The sequence below is a fragment of the Esox lucius genome, chromosome 8 (genome assembly GCF_011004845.1).
Source record: "Esox lucius isolate fEsoLuc1 chromosome 8, fEsoLuc1.pri, whole genome shotgun sequence".
NCBI classification, from domain to species: Eukaryota; Metazoa; Chordata; class Actinopteri; order Esociformes; family Esocidae; genus Esox; species Esox lucius.
In genome coordinates, this window is record NC_047576.1 from 30787703 (window position 1) to 30806034 (window position 18332).

The 18332-nt window shown below is 45.4% G+C and overlaps 1 protein-coding gene across 2 annotated transcripts in view; it reads left to right on the top strand.

Moving 5' to 3' along the window:
• hmcn1 (hemicentin 1) overlaps positions 1-18332 on the top strand; it is a 161726-nt gene that overhangs the window by 62234 nt on the left and 81160 nt on the right. For both annotated transcript variants that reach the window (XM_010872514.3, XM_020049296.2), the window contains exons 18-34: positions 2269-2396; positions 3127-3271; positions 4294-4406; positions 7767-7926; positions 8124-8295; positions 8602-8729; positions 9809-10081; positions 10215-10310; positions 10515-10709; positions 10915-11045; positions 12063-12210; positions 12358-12484; positions 12661-12815; positions 13044-13322; positions 13805-14086; positions 15341-15449; positions 15601-15770. In XM_010872514.3, coding sequence (XP_010870816.2) covers positions 2269-2396; positions 3127-3271; positions 4294-4406; positions 7767-7926; positions 8124-8295; positions 8602-8729; positions 9809-10081; positions 10215-10310; positions 10515-10709; positions 10915-11045; positions 12063-12210; positions 12358-12484; positions 12661-12815; positions 13044-13322; positions 13805-14086; positions 15341-15449; positions 15601-15770 — 2811 coding nt within the window. The remainder of the gene's footprint in view (positions 1-2268; positions 2397-3126; positions 3272-4293; positions 4407-7766; positions 7927-8123; positions 8296-8601; positions 8730-9808; positions 10082-10214; positions 10311-10514; positions 10710-10914; positions 11046-12062; positions 12211-12357; positions 12485-12660; positions 12816-13043; positions 13323-13804; positions 14087-15340; positions 15450-15600; positions 15771-18332) is intronic.

An 18332-nucleotide genomic window follows, 5' to 3' on the forward strand; every position in this document is an offset into this window, starting at 1 on the left:
TCCACATATTGTCAATTGGATTTTTAAGCCACTCCTTTGTCACCTCGTTGTCATGCTGGAAGATGAATCTTCTCCCAAGTTGCAGGTTTCTTGCAGACTTCAGCAGTTTATCTTCCAGGATTTCTCTGTACTTTACTGCATCCATTACTATATCTATACATTTTAATGTGCATTATCTAATTAGGAAATATGGTTGGAAATGACAAACTTCTATATTAGTAAAGATATTTTACACACATTTGCATGATATTAGTTGAGACGTTTCTAACATTGTCCTAAAAAATATGTATTCAGACTGGAAACATGATTTTTGAATACAAATATTGTGCTAAAAGATCATTGTGTATATAATAATTGTGATCTGGCTCAAATAATTGCGATCAGGCAATTATGTAGGCTAATAATTGCGACATCCCTAATGGCTGCACCTATAGATCGATATAGACAGTAATAGGCTAATATTGCTCAACGTAATCTTCAAAAAACAATTTTTTCGCTGATAGTATTTGTCCATTTCTAAATATACAAGAATCAGAATTCATCATTTGTCATAAACCTTTGAGAGTTTCTGAATAATAATGTAAATAAATGATTAACACACAATCTAGTGTCTCATAGTTAGCGTATGTTTTATTTATACAATTGAAGCTGTTAGTTACCGGGAATGTAACTCCGGTTATATGAGTGGAGCGGAGCCCTCTAGAGGGGCTTTAGCTCCTAGTGGTTTACCCTGGCCGAGTTAGTGACCACCTGGTACGGATTAAAAATTTTAAAAATTTAAAATTTTAATTATGCACATGCATCAGCCAATCGGGGCATGCCTGCCCCTATAAAAGTACCTGTGCCCATAGGACCCCCTCCCGACAATTTCCTCAGCCAGCAATAAAGCCGGGTGAGGCGGGCAACAAGTCTAGGGGGCTCCGCTCCACTCATATAACTGGAGTTACATTCCCGGTAACTAACGTTATATGTCGTGGAGCTCTGCCCCCTAGAGGGCTTAGCTCCTAGTGTTTTACGATGGAGTGAGCGAGCCAGGATGTACTCCATGCTGAACCTAACAGGAAGCAATGGGACCCGCTGGGTCAAGTCCAAGACTACCAAAGGCAGGAAGGAACGAGGGAATACATTACTCATACCGCTCCCCCAACCGAGCCATGCAAGCTCATACACCCCAACCCGGTAGGAGTCTGCCCCGACACAAAGAGGTCTGTCTGGGCTTTCACAAATCGCTCCCAGATGAGGGAGACGTTTTTCGGGTGAAGATGCCACTTGTCGTCTTGATGACCCTCTCGGGACAATAGTTCCGCGCCCACATTCAGCCGTCCCGGAATGTGAACGGCCGAGAGAGTGCAGGTGTCTGTGGGCCCAGAGCCACAGGCCCGTGGCCGACAGGTGGAGAGCAGGAGACCTGACTCACCCCTGGTGATTGATGTAGGAGACCGTGGCCCGATTGTCTGAGCGAATGGCAGATGCCATGGTCTGGCCGGAGCAGATGGTCTGAGCTTGTGTGAGGTGCAGGATAGCTTTCATGGAGTCCACAATCTCCCCTATCTCTCGTGAGGTAAGGGTGGAAGCGTGCTCCAAAAACGTGGTGGGACCCGTAGCTATAATAGCAACTTTGTTAGACGCTGCCATAGATTGCGCTGCTAAAACGTAAGCCTTATCCAAAAATTGGGCAGAAAGCCTGTCCTTGGTGGAGGGCATGAGGGGCTTCTTTTCCTGCCAGCCGCACAATGGTAGAAAGTGTGCAGGGGGTCTTATGGGCACAAATACCTTTATAGGGGCAGGCGTGCCCCGATTGGCTGACGCATGTGCATAACCTTTTTGTTTTTTCAGTGAAGACCGCTTATGCAGGTAAACCCCCTTCACTAGGAGGGCGGAGCTCCACAACATATAACTGCCAGTACATTTTGCACCAAGATAACCAGGAAACAAAGTATTTTTTACGGTTGGTCAATAATAAATCGGTATACTTTTTAGCATTACTACTGCCGGTAGTAGTTTGCTAATCTAATTTTAGCCCGTTGAAATCAGAAATTAGATACATAACTAGTGAGCAGCGTGGTGTTTTTGGACAGCTTGTGGATTCAATTTATTGTGACGTCATAATCAAATTCTGCAGCTGTGAGGGAGTAAAAAATACACGTGGGGGGGTGGGTTTAAGTGATATTTGAAACTTAGGCATTAAAAGGTTAGATCCATTTTGATTTTCATGATAAAATGTGGAGTCCAAGGGGAATTTGCCTATGTACCTCTTTTTATTTACAGTGTCCCCATTGATCGGCCACAGCCCAAGTGTGTTGAGTGTAATTGAGGAGCAGCAGGTGACTCTGCCTTGTGTGCTGCTGGCTGGTAACCCTCTTCCTGAGAGACGCTGGTTACACAACCACGGGCTGGTGAGATGGCCACACACACACACACACTGGGCTGACATCTGGTTGTGTTTAACCCAGTGTTAATTTTGGCAACTGGTTCCAATTTAGTCATAGTTATGAAAATGCATTTTAGTTTAAGTTCCATTTTTGCCATTCATCATTCAGCATTCATCATTTTAGTCTGCTTTTATTCATGACATTTAAGTCAAATTTTGGTAATGTAATATGAAATAACAAGTAATAAAATAATAACTTTTTCAAAGGCCCAAGGGCCCCAAACTTCCGATTTTATATTGTCTCTCAATTCTCTGTAGTCCTAAACTAATTCACCTAGGCTGATAGAAGTATTGGAAGTCAAGCAAGTCAATGGGTTATGTAGGTATGCTATTACTTCAGTTCACTACACAGTGGAAACATGTGCAACTGTCCAACAATAACTCATATTACCACAGTCAAGACATAAAAAAACAATATGCTTTCAAGGGGTAGGGGTAGGGGTGAGCAAGTAGGGGATGGGCTGACTACCGTAGACTGCAGCACAATGTGTCATTCAATGAATGACAAGGACGCACTACAACATACACACTGTACAAATCACATTTTACAAATCGTGTTTTATACGCACTGTACAAATCACATTTTACAAATCGTGTTTTATATGCTCTGTGCATATCATGTAACGCTGCGCTTGTATTGTTTGTGTGTCATTGGTATTTTTCTCACCTGTTCACATTATTGTCATCCGTACCAGGTGATCTCAAGCCCCTATGTGACGGTGCGTAGGGATGGCAGTCTGCATATAGAGCGTGTTCGGCTGGAGGATGGGGGGGACTACACCTGCCTGGCTGAGAATGTGCTGGGGTTCAGCAACCACACCACCACCCTCAACGTCTACGGTAAGAATCCAGCATGACCACAGTCGCTACCACTGGGATTCAACCCAAAGACAACATGGTCGACAACGACAGCAAACAACGTTAGTAAGGCCACACAAACATCAAATGTGCAATGAAACAGTAACATTTCAGCCAGACTTTGGTCAATAATTAAAGTCATGGTCAACATCTAGTAAAGTGTTACAAAACCTCTGTGGGACTATATTTCTCTGGCTGGTGGGAATGTGTTGGAGTTCTAACTATAATCATGAATAATCTTCTCCCCTTCTCTGTAGGCTCATTTTACAAACAGTGAATCTCCTTCCCTCCTTCGAGTTTACTTTCTTTATCTCCTCCCACTCTGTCTCTCTGTACTCTCTCTTCTTGAATAAAACTGTCTGAGTTTGCATAAATTATAGAAAAAGCTGTGAAGGATTTTGTAACAAGTCCAGGGAAAAATATATTTTCATTCTGTATTGGAACCAGTTTGTAGTGGTGGATTAGGTTTAGGCCGTGACTGCTTAAAAGGCTCCTTGAAAGACTGGGATTAGGTAATTTACTACTTTGGATATTTCCCTACAGATTTTCTAATAGGACAGAGAAGGATAATAGGTCTGACTAAAAGCTGTGTGCATATTTGGCATTGATTGTTTGTAAAGTCAGAAGAAATATTATGCCAAAAATTTTCTAAGTAGTGTATTTTGTCTGCATGTTACATGAGGGATTGAGACCATTTCAAATCATCTTGAGTAAAATAGCAAATTGTACAGTGATGTTAACCTCTATGGGTAAACCACTGTGGCTGCTCCTAGTTTCCAGCGTTAACATCTTACCCAGATGTCCCACTGCATATTGATAAAACAGAGAAAGAGAAATGGAACACGGGATAGATTAGAGTAGAATAAATATAAACACTGCATGCGCCATCCACAAGCTATACGCAACATACTACACACAAAACACAGACACGCACTTACACAAAACGTGTCAGTTGTCTTATTTGACCTAGTTTGTAAACCATTTGCTTTGTCTCCCCTGTCCAGTGATGCCAACTATACAGCATGGTCCGCAGGTCTTCAGCACCATAGAAGGCACCCCTGTCACCTTGCCATGCCATGCTAATGGTGTACCCGTGCCCGACATCACCTGGTCCAAGGTCTGTAGCGCTTCACTCACTTGGCTCCTGTAAGGAGCACAAACCATCGACTAATGTCCTCCGTCTTTCTGTGGAACTCTGGGCTCCTGGTGCAATACCAGGAACCAGAAACGGGCCAGAAGCCTGGATTGTTTACAATCTGTCTAGTGTCTGTCTACATACAGTACATACAGCCAGGTTGTAATGTAGGAACTCATGACCGCTTCTTTCTGTTGCTGTAATATAATGTTTCTGTTCTCGAGAGAGGACATGATTGTCTGTTATATTCTAATTCTTGCTTGAACTTATGGTCTGTGGTTATATATGCTGTGTATTTAGCGTATGGTGTGTATGTAACTAATCTTGGTTTACCCCAAACTAATGTAATCCGTAATGAATCAGATGGTTGATGCAGTTGTACATAACTTGTGGAGTGACAGGCTGTTTGAATAAAAACATCATCTCCTATTAGTCACATCTGTAATTCAAACCCAAAGTCGTAATGGCAAATTTAAACATGTGTTCACAATCAGGGTGGATTTGTTCTGTGTTTGTGCTGTTGGGTAGAGTTGGGCTGTGTTAGGTTGTGTTGTTGGGACGAGTTGGGCTGTGTTAGGTTGTGTTGTTGAGCAGAGTAGGGCTGTGTTAGGTTGTGCTGTTGGGTTGAGTTGGGCTGTGTTAGGTTGTGTTGTTGGGTTGAGTTGGGCTTTGTTAGGTTGTGTTGTTGGGTAGAGTTGGGCTGTGTTAGGTTGTGTTGTTGGGTTGAGTTGGGCTGTGTTAGGTTGTGTTGTTGGGCTGTGTTAGGTTGTGTTGTTGGGTTGAGTTGGGCTGTGTTAGGTTGTGCTGTTGGGTTGAGTTGGGCTGTGTTAGGTTGTGTTGTTGGGTAGAGTTGGGCTGTGTTAGGTTGTGTTGTTGAACAGAGTTGGGCTGTGTTAGGTTGTGTTGTTGGGACGAGTTGGGCTGTGTTAGGTTGTGTTGTTGAGCAGAGTAGGGCTGTGTTAGGTTGTGCTGTTGGGTTGAGTTGGGCTGTGTTAGGTTGTGTTGTTGGGTTGAGTTGGGCTGTGTTAGGTTGTGTTGTTGGGTAGAGTTGGGCTGTGTTAGGTTGTGTTGTTGGGTAGAGTTGGGCTGTGTTAGGTTGTGTTGTTGGGTTGAGTTGGGCTGTGTTAAGTTGTGTTGTTGGGCTGTGTTAGGTTGTGTTGTTGGGTTGAGTTGGGCTGTGTTAGGTTGTGTTGTTGGGTAGAGTTGGGCTGTGTTAGGTTGTGTTGTTGGGTAGAGTTGGGCTGTGTTAGGTTGTGTTGTTGAGCAGAGTTGGGCTGTGTTAGGTTGTGTTGTTGGGCAGAGTTGGGCTGTGATAGGTTGTGTTGTTGGGTTGAGTTGGGCTGTGTTAGGTTGTGTTGTTGGGCTGTGTTAGGTTGTGTTGTTGGGTTGAGTTGGGCTGTGTTAGATTGTGTTGTTGGGTAGAGTTGGGCTGTGTTAGGTTGTGTTGTTGAGCAGAGTTGGGCTGTGTTAGGTTGTGTTGTTGGGACGAGTTGGGCTGTGTTAGGTTGTGTTGTTGAGCAGAGTAGGGCTGTGTTAGGTTGTGCTGTTGGGTTGAGTTGGGCTGTGTTAGGTTGTGTTGTTGGGTTGAGTTGGGCTGTGTTAGGTTGTGTTGTTGGGTAGAGTTGGGCTGTGTTAGGTTGTGTTGTTGGGTAGAGTTGGCCTGTGTTAGGTTGTGTTGTTGGGTTGAGTTGGGCTGTGTTAAGTTGTGTTGTTGGGCTATGTTAGGTTGTGTTGTTGGGTTGAGTTGGGCTGTGTTAGGTTGTGTTGTTGGGTAGAGTTGGGCTGTGTTAGGTTGTGTTGTTGGGTAGAGTTGGGCTGTGTTAGGTTGTGTTGTTGAGCAGAGTTGGGCTGTGTTAGGTTGTGTTGTTGGGCAGAGTTGGGCTGTGATAGGTTGTGTTGTTGGGTTGAGTTGGGCTGTGTTAGGTTGTGTTGTTGGGCTGTGTTAGGTTGTGTTGTTGGGTAGAGTTGGGCTGTGTTAGGTTGTGTTGTTGGGTAGAGTTGGGCTGTGTTAGGTTGTGTTGTTGGGTAGAGTTGGGCTGTTTTAGGTTGTGTTGTTGGGTAGAGTTGGGCTGTGTTAGGTTGTGTTGTTGGGTAGAGTTAGGCTGTTTTAGGTTGTGTTGTTGGGTAGAGTTGGGCTGTTTTAGGTTGTGTTGTTGGGTAGAGTTGGGCTGTGTTAGGTTGTGTTGTTGGGTAGAGTTGGGCTGTGTTAGGTTGTGTTGTTGGGTAGAGTTGGGCTGTTTTAGGTTGTGTTGTTGGGTAGAGTTGGGCTGTTTTAGGTTGTGTTGTTGGGTAGAGTTGGGCTGTGTTAGGTTGTGTTGTTGGGTAGAGTTGGGCTGTGTTAGGTTGTGTTGTTGGGTAGAGTTGGGCTGTGTTAGGTTGTGTTGTTGGGTAGAGTTGGGCTGTGTTAGGTTGTGTTGTTGGGTAGAGTTGGGCTGTGTTAGGTTGTGTTGTTGGGTAGAGTTGGGCTGTGCTGTACTGCACTGGTTACTTGTGGGCTGTCGGGTTGTGTTTTGCTGTGTTTGGCCAATAAAACATGAGATTACGTCATTAGACCTTTGACACAACATGAGATTGCGCCCTTAGAAACGCTTCCTGTGGCTTGGTACATGTTTTTGGAACAATCACTACTAGTGGTGGATCCTGTGAAGCCAGTAGCAGGCCTTACGACTGTGTTGGTGGGAGGGTGAGTGAGTGTGGGTGAGTGGGTGAGTGTGGGTGGGTGCGTGTGGGTGAGTGTGTGTGGGTGGGTAAGTGTTTGTTTCTGTGTGTGTTTGTGTGTGTGAATGGGTGCGTGTGTGAGTGAGTGCGTGTGTGTAATATTTTGAGGCCTGTGTGTGTGGTTCCATTATCGTCATCTGGTTTCTGGTACTTGTAAAAGAGCTGCTGTTAAACTGAATGTGGCTTGAGAGGCATATGAAACCTGACACGGCTAAGTTCTGCACCAGCTGGCCAGCTCTGATTTTCTTTGATTCTTTAACACTGTGTTCTCCAATGTGTCAAAACCACAATGTCACCTAGGAAAGTATTCTCTCTTTCATGGTGTCTGATTATGCTGGTAGACATGATATCCATTTTGGCAGGCCTATAGTTCAGGCATTCAGAGTATTTACAGTCTCTCTTCAATTGGAATTGGAAGAGATCGAGCAAAACATTAACTTTCATTAAGGAAACCTTTACATGTACACAAACACACACACACAAACACACACCAAACAACCATTCCTTATGAACCCGTTCTTCCTCCCCGTGTCAACATGGCTAAAGTGAGTCGATCAATTTAAAGCAATGCTTCCTGACCTCTGACCCCTGACCTGTGTCGTGTATGTCTCCGTGTCTTGACAGCGAGGGGAGCTGTTGAACCTGGGTGGTCCTTCTTTTTCTCTGTGGTCTGATGGCAGTCTCCACATCACCTCCCCCACTGGGGGGGAGTCTGGGGAGTTCGTCTGCACGGCCACCAACGCGGCAGGCTACAGCTCCAGGAAGGTCCATCTCACCGTGTACGGTAAGGGCCTCTCAAGTCAGTTACCAGGCCCTGCGCCTGGTAACAGATTCGTTTTTATGGTTTCATAGTGGGTTTCAAATGCTGTGTCCTGTATTCACTGTGGCTTGTGATGTCTTATCACAACTCACCTCTTTGTTTTGTTTTTTTGTTCTGTCGTGTTCATTTCGCTCTCTCATTTTCTGTGTGTGTGTGTTCAGTTCGTCCCAGGCAGATCGGGGGCTCCGGAGGGGCCGGAGGCGACGGCGAGGCCCTGGAGGTGTCTGTCATCGTGGGGGAGGATGTTACCCTGCCCTGTGAGGTCCAGAGTGTCCCCCCTCCAATCATCACTTGGGCCAAGGAGAGGCAGCTCATATCCCCCTTCTCACCCAGGTAACACACACACACACACGTGAGTGTTCCTTTGCTGTTGATGTTATAAAGGGAAGCATACTGACTCATCCCCTCAGCAGTGGTTTGTGGTTGGGTATAGATTACTGAGCAATCAAGCCCTTGTCATCTCCCCTCCCCCTTTATTATCTGAGACTGGGGAGAGCTGCTGCTGTATACTTGTGGGTGATGTGAATTAGAACAATTTAATATCAATGGAAAGACAGTTTGTCTGTGTGCGTGTGTGTTTGCGTATGTGTGCGTTTCGTTTGTGTACATTTACACTCCTGTGTGTGATTGCTCTCGCAGACACACTCAGCTGGCCTCTGGTTCCATGAAGATCCTGGAGAGTAGGGTGTCAGACAGTGGTCTGTACGTGTGTGTTGCCTCCAACATCGCGGGGAACCTCACCCAGAATGTTCTCCTCAGTGTCCTTGGTAAGGCTCAACTCTGGAAGAGTGTGGACATTAAGAATGCCTGTCGACTTGCCCTGTAACCCTCTCCAATGTTACAGTGTTGTAAGAGTCTGTACAGCATGTCTCATTAGTTTAGCTCAGTTTGGTGGGAGCATGGCGCTTGCAACACCAGGGTTGTGTTTAATTCCCACTGGGGCCAATACTGAAAACTATGAAATAGAATGCACGCACTATAAGTCCATCTTGATAAGTCCCAGCTAAATGACGTAAAAAAGCATGTGAGGATATGGTCGGAATCCTTACTGAGAAAGGAAATCGGTCAGAACTACAGTGGGACCGGCAGTTCTGGTAACAGGACAACCTCCTCTCCCTCAGCATCAGCAAATCCAAGGAGACAATTGTTGACTTCAGTAAGTTTAGAAGTGAAGACAAGATGTTGCAGAGGGCAAAATATTGGAGACAATAATAAAAGAGAGGGAAAAGGAAATTAAGTGAAATGACAGCATTGGCTGGACAATGACACTCAAGATGGTTTGAAGTGTTGTGGGAAATTGCTGAAGCTTATTGAACACTACAGTTAACCTACAGCTGATATCTAAATGGAATCTCAATGTAATGTTCAAATCATCAGTAGCACTGGGATCTGAGGTGGTCCAAACAAAGAAAACCCTTAACAGCCACAGACTGAGGATTTGACCCGGAGTTCCCAAACTTTTTTGGCTGATGACCCATTTCAATATCTAACGATTTTCATGACCCCAATCATATGAAGAAAAATTCTATAATTGTTATTTTTTTATTTGAGGCTATGAGAGTCAATTCTAAAACATTCTCCCTCGACCCCATTTTCATATCAGGTGACCCCACTTGGGGTCGCAACCCCTGCCCTAGACAGTTAAAAACGGTTAAAGAGCAGCAAAGAGAAATGTGAGAGATTGCCTATATGATGACTTGTTAAGAATATAGGTCAATGAGAAGAAGCAGAAGAAGTAGTATAAGTAGTAGTAGTGTAAGCAACTGTAAAATACCTCATTTGGAATCTCTCTGTCTGTCTGTTCTTTCTCCTGTCTGTCTCTCGTTTCGGACTACCTCCTCTCCAGTGCCCCCCAGTATCCAAGCTGGGCCACGGGTGATGAAGGTGCAAGTGGGGCATCCTGTAGACCTGCCCTGTGTGGTGCTGGGGGCACCCCAGCCTTCCCTGGCCTGGCTAAAGGATGGCACCTCCCTGGCGGAGGGCGGGGCACAGTACAGGATCGCCCCCGATGGCTCTCTGACTCTAGGTCAGGTGGGGCTGAGTGACGAGGGGACCTATACCTGTGTGGCCACTAACATCGCTGGAGAAGATCAGACCAGTATACACTTGCAGGTGCAAGGTGTGTTGCACAGTTCGCTAAAAAAGACTGACACGAAAAAGTTAAGACAGGTTTTTGCAGCACCAAATGTATAGATTTAGGGTACTGTCTTTTTCTCTGATGTGGTGTGTGTCTTTTTCTTTTACCCTTTCAGTTCCCCCTGTGGTGGATGTGCTGGAGCCCCCATTCAACAGCCCCCACCAGGAGAGAGTGGCCAACCAGCGCATCGCCTTTCCCTGTCCCGCCAAAGGTCAGAACCAGTTTTTTTTCTCTCTGCTTCTCAGACCCCCTGCAGGTTTTTGTTCAAAGGGCTTCAGCCTCAGTGAATGAACCCACCTCAGATGACAATACTCTTCTATCACCCTTACAAAACACAATGAGTCTTGATTGCAACAGCTTGCTGAATTTATAGTGTATATTTTCTCCCCTATCTTACCTCTTGTCTTTCTCACAGGCATTCCTACGCCCGTCATAAAGTGGTTGCGTAACGGGCAGGAGCTGACAGGGAACGAGCCAGGTCTGACCATTATGGAGGACGGAACCCTTCTCATCCTAGCATCGGTTTCTCAGTTGGACAACGGAGAGTATGTCTGCATGGCCGCCAACGAGGCTGGCACCACTGAGAAGAAGTACCAGCTCAAAGTCAACGGTGAGCTAGCCTAGCTTCCACTACTTTACTAACTGTAGTAACTGAATCAATATTATTTCATTCTGCTACATGCATTTAGGCCTACTTACTGTGGCCTTTTAGGCCTTTTACTGTGGTGAATGGTCCAACTAGGTCATGGCAGTACAGCCAAAGTGTGGTAGAATGTAAGTTTAGACCTGACCTTTTCCATTTGACCTCTGTGCAGTGCCACCCAACGTCCATGACTCTGGGTTACCGAACAATGTGTCAGTGGTACTGAATCTACCTGCCAACCTGGTGTGTGATGTCACAGGAAGTCCCACCCCAGTCATCACCTGGTACAAGGATGGTCTTCCTGTAGGTGAATCGTTACACAGCTGCTGTAGATAGGGAGTAAAAGAGACACCTACTAGTGAAAAACATATCATGCTTGTAGTTTGGTATTATTACATATGCTTGGTAAAGTAGATTCTGGGAAGATATTTGTAATATGAAAATGTACTTTTAATCATCCAATACTAGAAGCAGCGGTATTCAAATATTTCTTGAGAAGGTTCCCAGCACTGCTGGTTTTCTGTTCTACCTGATAAGTTATTGCATGCATGCATGCATCCTTGGTCTAAAGCGATCCCTGGACCCAAAGAAGAGTATCTGCTGCTAATGTAAATCCTGATAAGTTTAAAATAGAGGGGATGAATTAAAACAATTTGAAAAATTGGCTTTAAGATCCAGATTAGAATTTGAGGGATTTAGAGGATAACAACATTTGCAAACTCATTCTTATGGATAGATCATCATGGGCTTAAATACTTAATATAATGATAAGAAGGGAAGGCTCCTTTACCTCCATAAATGACACAATTACTGAGACTTCTGATCATAGGGTGAACATTTTAACAGAACGGCTGTAAAACTCAAACAGAGCTCATGAAGCCATTCTTATGTGGATTATTGTCAGCGAGTATGTGTTTTTGGGAAACATTTTACTTAGGAAATATGTAATGATGCTTTAGCAGCAGCAGGCTGTTAGATGCAATATCGAACAATAATGATTATCTATTAATCTGGAAACATGAACCGACATTGAAATATATTATACTTCACAATGGCTGCAGGTTGAGTATTTTTATTTGACTGCAACATTGTTCTTTCCCCATCGATCGAGCTCAGATCTTCAAGATGGGAAAATCATGCATGTTAATTTGATAAATAGCTGAAATATAATGTAAAGTTTGGTCGGCTATTGTTCTGTCTTTTGTTCTTTAAATCAAATCTATTAGCAATCAGTTTAAAGTGAGTACATTTTAAATATAGAAAGATTAATTAGTAATTTCAAGATGTTCATGTGATAATGGTTTCAGTGTGTGTGTTTAGGTGGTTCCCAGTAGCAGTGTTCAGATTCTCCAGCAAGGAAAGACCCTGAGGTTACTGAAGACCACCACAGCAGACGCTGGACGTTATAGCTGCAAGGCCATCAACATCGCAGGAAGTTCAGAGAAGGTCTTCCTCCTGGACGTGCTGGGTGGGTGTAGACAGCGTTATGGGTTGGTGGGGAGGCTGACAGGAGGAAAGGCAGGATTCTGTTGACATACTCATGTCCTGGCTAAGTCTTCTTTGACTCTCTTGCTTAACGGACTCTGTAATCTTCCATCATGTTCCCTGCCTGTAGTTCCCCCCACTATCATTGGGACAAGCTCCTCTCCCGAAGTGTCAGCAGTGCTAAACCAGGAGGTCAATCTGGAATGTAAGGTCAAAGGAACTCCATTTCCCACAATCCAGTGGTACAAAGACAGGAAGTGAGTTTCCTCCGCCACCACTTGAATGTGTAGAGACTATCGACTCAATATTAATTTGCCACTTGCACAGGATACAGTGATTGTAATTGGACTGTGAAATACCTGCCACTCTTCCTCCAGTGAACATTTAAACTGAAAGTGGTTCTCATCCCATGTGTGTTTCACTCTTCTCCCAGACTGGTGTTCCTGGGTGACCCCAACTTAGAGGTCAGCAACAGGGATCAGAACCTGAAGATAAAGAGTGCTCGTCTGGGAGACCAGGCACGCTACCAATGTAGTGTTACTAATGCGGCGGGCAAACAGACCAAAGACTTCAACCTCAGTGTCTACGGTGGGTGTGGATCACTGGAACACAGCATGTCTGTGTGTGTCTGTGTCAATATCAACTCATAGACAGAGCGGCAAGAAAGTTTCAGTGGGGAATACCTCAGACACTTAAAAAATATTAGAAACATGAACCAGCGTATGTCTTCTGGCCATTCATGCTAGTAGCACAGCACAACTCTTACATGCAGTGTGTGTTCTGAACATCTCTCTAATCTTTCTCCTTCTACCCTAGTCCCTCCCACCATAAAGGGTGGCAACGTGACCTCAGAGGTAACTGCCCTCCTGGATACTGTGGTAACACTGGAGTGTGAGGCACGTGGGGTGCCGTTGCCCACCATCACCTGGTATCGCAATGGAGAGGCCATCCTGTCCAGCCGCCAGGTGCAATACGTTGACCGAGGTCATTTCCTTCGGATCCCACGCACCCAGGCATCAGATGCTGGTCAGTTCACCTGTAGGGTTACCAGTGTGGCCGGGACTGCAGAGAAGAATTTTGAGCTTGACGTTTACCGTAAGTACCCTAACACAACCTCAGTTTAACATAAGTACCTTAACACTACCACAGTTTACCATGAGTACCCTAACACTACATCAATTTACCATATGTTCCAGTGGACAATGTTATTGGTAAATCTTTACATCTCTTTACAATAAGTAAACTCAATCTAAGTTTACTCAATCGTGAGTAAATCATAAGTAAACTCAATCTACTCAATCGTTAGTAACTTAATTCTACCTCACTTTACCATAAGTAACCTCATTCCACCTCACTTTACCATAGGTAACCTCCTGATGAGTAAGGAAATCCTATTGTCTCACAAAGTTAGAGCAGATTCTGAAAGATAGACATTAGATACAAAAAGCATTGAGCATTAACAGCACTCTAGCAGTGTATACAAATAGGGTTTTTACTCTAAGACTTGATGCCAGATTTGCGTCAGATTTGCGTCCAAAAGCATACACCCAAACCTTGTCTATTGTCTCTACCCTTAGTTCCTCCCTCCATCGTGGGGGGTCAGGACACTCCTACAGTGAGGAAGGTGGTGCTCAGTGATCCCCTGACCTTGGAATGTAAAGCTGAAGGTCACCCCCCCCCCACACTGACCTGGCTGAAGGACGGCATTCCTGTCCGGAATGGGGAGAGCGTCAGCATTCTGGAGCGAGGCCGTAAAATCGAGATCCTCTCCATCCACATGTCTGACGCTGGGCGCTATGTCTGCGTGGCAACCAGCGTCGCCGGGGAGAAGGAGATGAAGTACGATGTCAGTGTTTTAGGTAAATTCAAGACATTTTAGGTTTCAAGTCACCACTCTCATTACTCAGAATGGGCTGAATGAATTGCTTTACAATAGAAACACATGACAGGACAATTATATCTATTGCTGTTGCAGTGGATTCTGGTTGTTTAGAGGAGGGAGAAGGTCTTGCCTGGTTACGTCGGGCTCTACTCTTCTCTGTCTGACATTTAGCTGAGGAGACTGAGACCTAAGTGGTATACAGAGAGGTAATCAGACAGAAATTAACTACACTGTTAATTTGTTTATTCGGAATCAGAAGGAATATTTACAGTATTTACAGGTTAATGTATTTACAGTTAATGTTTACAGTATGTAGTAACTTAATTGTTTTATTCCTCTCACTAAAATGTGTGGATTATTTAGAATGCCTATAATCTCATTTATCTAACATTTGTTAATTCTGGGAATAGGATATTGTTATTGTTGTGTCCTAGTACTGAGCTCACCTTTAAATGTCTTTGATGGTTGAGGTTTTGGGGGTGATGTGCTGGCAGTCTGGCAAGAAGACAGTGGAGCCACACAGTTTTTTGACATCTCTCCCTAATATTTTTTGACAATTCTCCCTAATATTAATGATTCTGAAATTGACCATATGTGTGTACTAATTACTGCTCATGTCAAAGTAACTAGTTGAACTACATCTAGTGGTCCTGTGGATTTTTCACGTGGATCGGGACGAGGAGAATCTTTAGAGCGTCAAGCTAAGGCTTCATACATTGGAAACCTATAGAAATATTGAGTATCCTGTCTTCTGTATCCAGATGTTTTAAGGCTGTATCAGCCAGTCTATAGTTTGTACTGTATATCAGAGGAGGAGGCTATTTTCTGCCGGTGCTTGAGCTTCTAAAGCTTCTAAAGATAGAGCTTCTAAAGATAGGGCTTGTTTACGTTATGCTACATTTTCCAAGACACATTGAAGATATGATTCTCTTGTGTGTAAGTTGTGTAAACTTGCAGATGCTGATAGCTTGAGACGCTTGAGATCTTCCGAGGTAGTGTGCGCCACATTTTTGATAGAGAATTTGTCACAGTCCTGTAGTGTAAAATTGCCAACACACATTTTTAATATTAATCTATAAACTGTATTTTTCATCAAGTGTTTGCACAAATGTTACAATTACATTTATTTTGGATGTATGAGCTGGTTTTCACAACACAGCAATATGGTGTTGTTTTATTTCTACGATATTTTATTGGTGTGTTTTGAAGTTTCTGGTCTGTCCAATCGCAGTTCCCCCTGTGGTGGAGGGAGGGGATGATGTCACAGACACCACGGTTGTCATTAACAACCCTCTAGAGCTAGAGTGTCGTGCTACGGGTACACCTTCACCTGCCTTCAGGTAAGCCCTCAACACACACAGCAACATTTAGTGTAAATGTACACACACACACACCAAGCCTTTTCTGGCCAAAGCCTTTTCTGGCCATAATTGCTACATTGTTGGCCAAAAGACCATATATACAACATAACTGTTACATTTATTCTTGTAGGTGGTTTAAGGATGGTCAACTAATCAGGCAAGGTGACGGAGTTCGGGTCACAGCTAACGGCCGTCGGCTGATCATCTCTCGGCCCCAGATCACAGACACAGGACGCTTCCAGTGTGTGGCCACCAATGACGCCGGGGACCATGAGAGGGACTTCAATGTGGCCGTCCATGGTAATCATTAGGAGTGAACGATATATTGACCCAATATCGTTATTGCAATATCATGTTGCACAATTTCAAATAAAAAATATTGCAGGAAGTATGCAATATTCTGTTGCTTATGTGGAGAGATGCGTCCATTGGCTGTGTGGCTTAGTTTTGTTCAATTTAGAGGCCACTTGAAACCACTATATAATGATCATGTTTCATTGACCAGTTGCCCCGTCACATGCAAGTGTGAGCGCACAGGTCCACTACACAAACATAACCTGTGGAGCATACCACGTGATGTGTGCATACTTCCATAGCGTGTGAGTGAAGAGAGAGATAGAGACAGAGAAACGAGTCAGAGGAAAGAAAGAAAAGAAAGGACAGAAAAGTAAGATGTGTGGCTCAGGGAGACTATGAAACAACGGAGATCGAATAGGAAATGTTAGTGGTCAAAAAGTTATGTGACAGACTGAAACTGTAATTTTGATCCACATCACAAAAAGGGTTTTACAAAGCATAATCCAAAATAAATATAAACGTCTTGGCATTGAATGTCTGGAGTTTAGAAGACTGCGCAATAAAGAATGAATGAGTGTAGCTATAAAGACAATGCTTTTTAAAGGCCTTTGCTCTAAATTTGAGATGTAATCAATTAAAAAAATCACAAATGATGTATGCGCTTCCAAGAAATACAATAAACACCTTAACATAAAGAGTCCAGTAGTACAAGGAGCTTAGCCCGAAGGAGCGACGTGGGGCCGCCTTCCCGTAGGCTCACCACCTGCAGGAGGGTCCATAAGGGGCCGGTGCGTAGAGGATCGGGCAGCAGTCGAAGGCGGGGTCCTCAACAACCCGATCCCTGGACACGGAAACTAGTTCTAGGGACGTGGAACGTCACCTCGCTGGCAGGGAAGGAGTCTGAGATTGTGCGTGAGGTTGAGAGGTTCCGACTAGAGATAGTCGGGATCACCTCCACGCACGGCTTGGGCTCTGGAACCACACTCCTTGAGAGAGGATGGACTCTTCACCACTCTGGAGTTGCCCATGGTGAGAGGCGGCGGGCTGGTGTGGGTTTGCTTATAGCCCCCCAGGTCTGCCGCCATGTGTTGGAGTTTACCCCAGTGAACGAGAGGGTCGTTTCCCTACGCCTACGGGTCAGGGATAGGTCTCTCACTGTTGTTTGTGCCTACGGGCCGAACGGCAGTGCAGAGTACCTGACCTTCTTGGAGTCTCTGGGAGGGGTGCTGGAAAGTGCTCCGACTAGGGACTCCATTGTTCTACTGGGGGACTTCAACGCCCACGTGGGCAACGACAGTGACACCTGGAGGGGCGTGATTGGGAGGAACGGCCCCCCTGATCTGAACCCTAGCTGTGTTCAGTTATTGGACTTCTGTGCTAGTCACAGTTTATCCATAACGAACACCATGTTCAAACATAAGGGTGTCCATCAGTGCACGTGGCACCAGGACACCCTAGGCCGCAGGTCGATGATCGACTTTGTTGTTGTTTCATCTGACCTGCGGCCGTATGTCTTGGACACTCGGGTGAAGAGAGGGGCGGAGCTGTCAACTAATCACCACATGTTGGTGAGTTGGATCCGATGGCGGGGGAGGAAGCTGGACAGATTCGGCAGACCCAAGAGTACTGTAAGGGTCTGCTGGGAACGTCTGGCTGAGTCTCCTGTCAGAGAGATCTTTAACTCCCACCTCCGGCAGAGCTTCGACTGGATCCCGATGGAGATATTGAGTCCGAGTGGACCATGTTCTCCACCTCCATTGTCGAAGCGGCTGCTCGGAGCTGTGGCTGTAAGGTCTCCAGTGCCTGTCGAGGAAGCAGAGGCTGAGGGCTCAGAGGTGGACTCGTCCATCACCCGGGCTGAAGTCACAAAGGGAGAAACTCCTCAGTGGCAAGGCACCGGGGGTGGATGAGATCCGCCCTGAGTACCTCAAGTCTCTGGATGTTGTGGGGCTGTCTTGGTTGACACGCCTGTGCAACATCGTGTGGCGGTCGGGGACAGTGCGTCTGGGATGTCAGACCGGGGTGGTGGTCCCTCTTTTTAATCAGGGGGACTGGAGGGTGTGTTCCAACTATAGGGGGATCACACTTCTCAGCCTCCCCGGGAAAGTCTATGCCAGGGTTCTGGAGAGGAGAATACGGCCGATAGTAGAACCTCGGATTCAGGAGGAACAGTGTGGTTTTCTCCCGGGCCGTGGAACACTGGACCAGCTCTATACCCTCTACGGGGTGTTGGAGGGTTCACGGGAGTTTGCCCAACCAATCCACATGTGTTTTGTGGATTTGGAGAAGGCATTCGACTGTGTCCCTCGCGGCATCCTGTGGAGCGTGCTTCGGGAGTATGGGGTCCTGAGTCCTTTGCTAAGGGCTGTCAGGTCCCTGTACGACCAAAGCAGGAGCTTGATTCGCATTGCCGGCAGTAAGTCAGACTTGTTCCCAGTGCGTGTTGGACTCCGGAAGGGCTGCCCTTTGTCGCCGGTTCTGTTCGTAATTTTTATGGACAGAATTTCTAGGCACAGCCAGGGGCCGGAGGGTGTCAGGTTTGGGGACCACACGATTTCGTCTCTG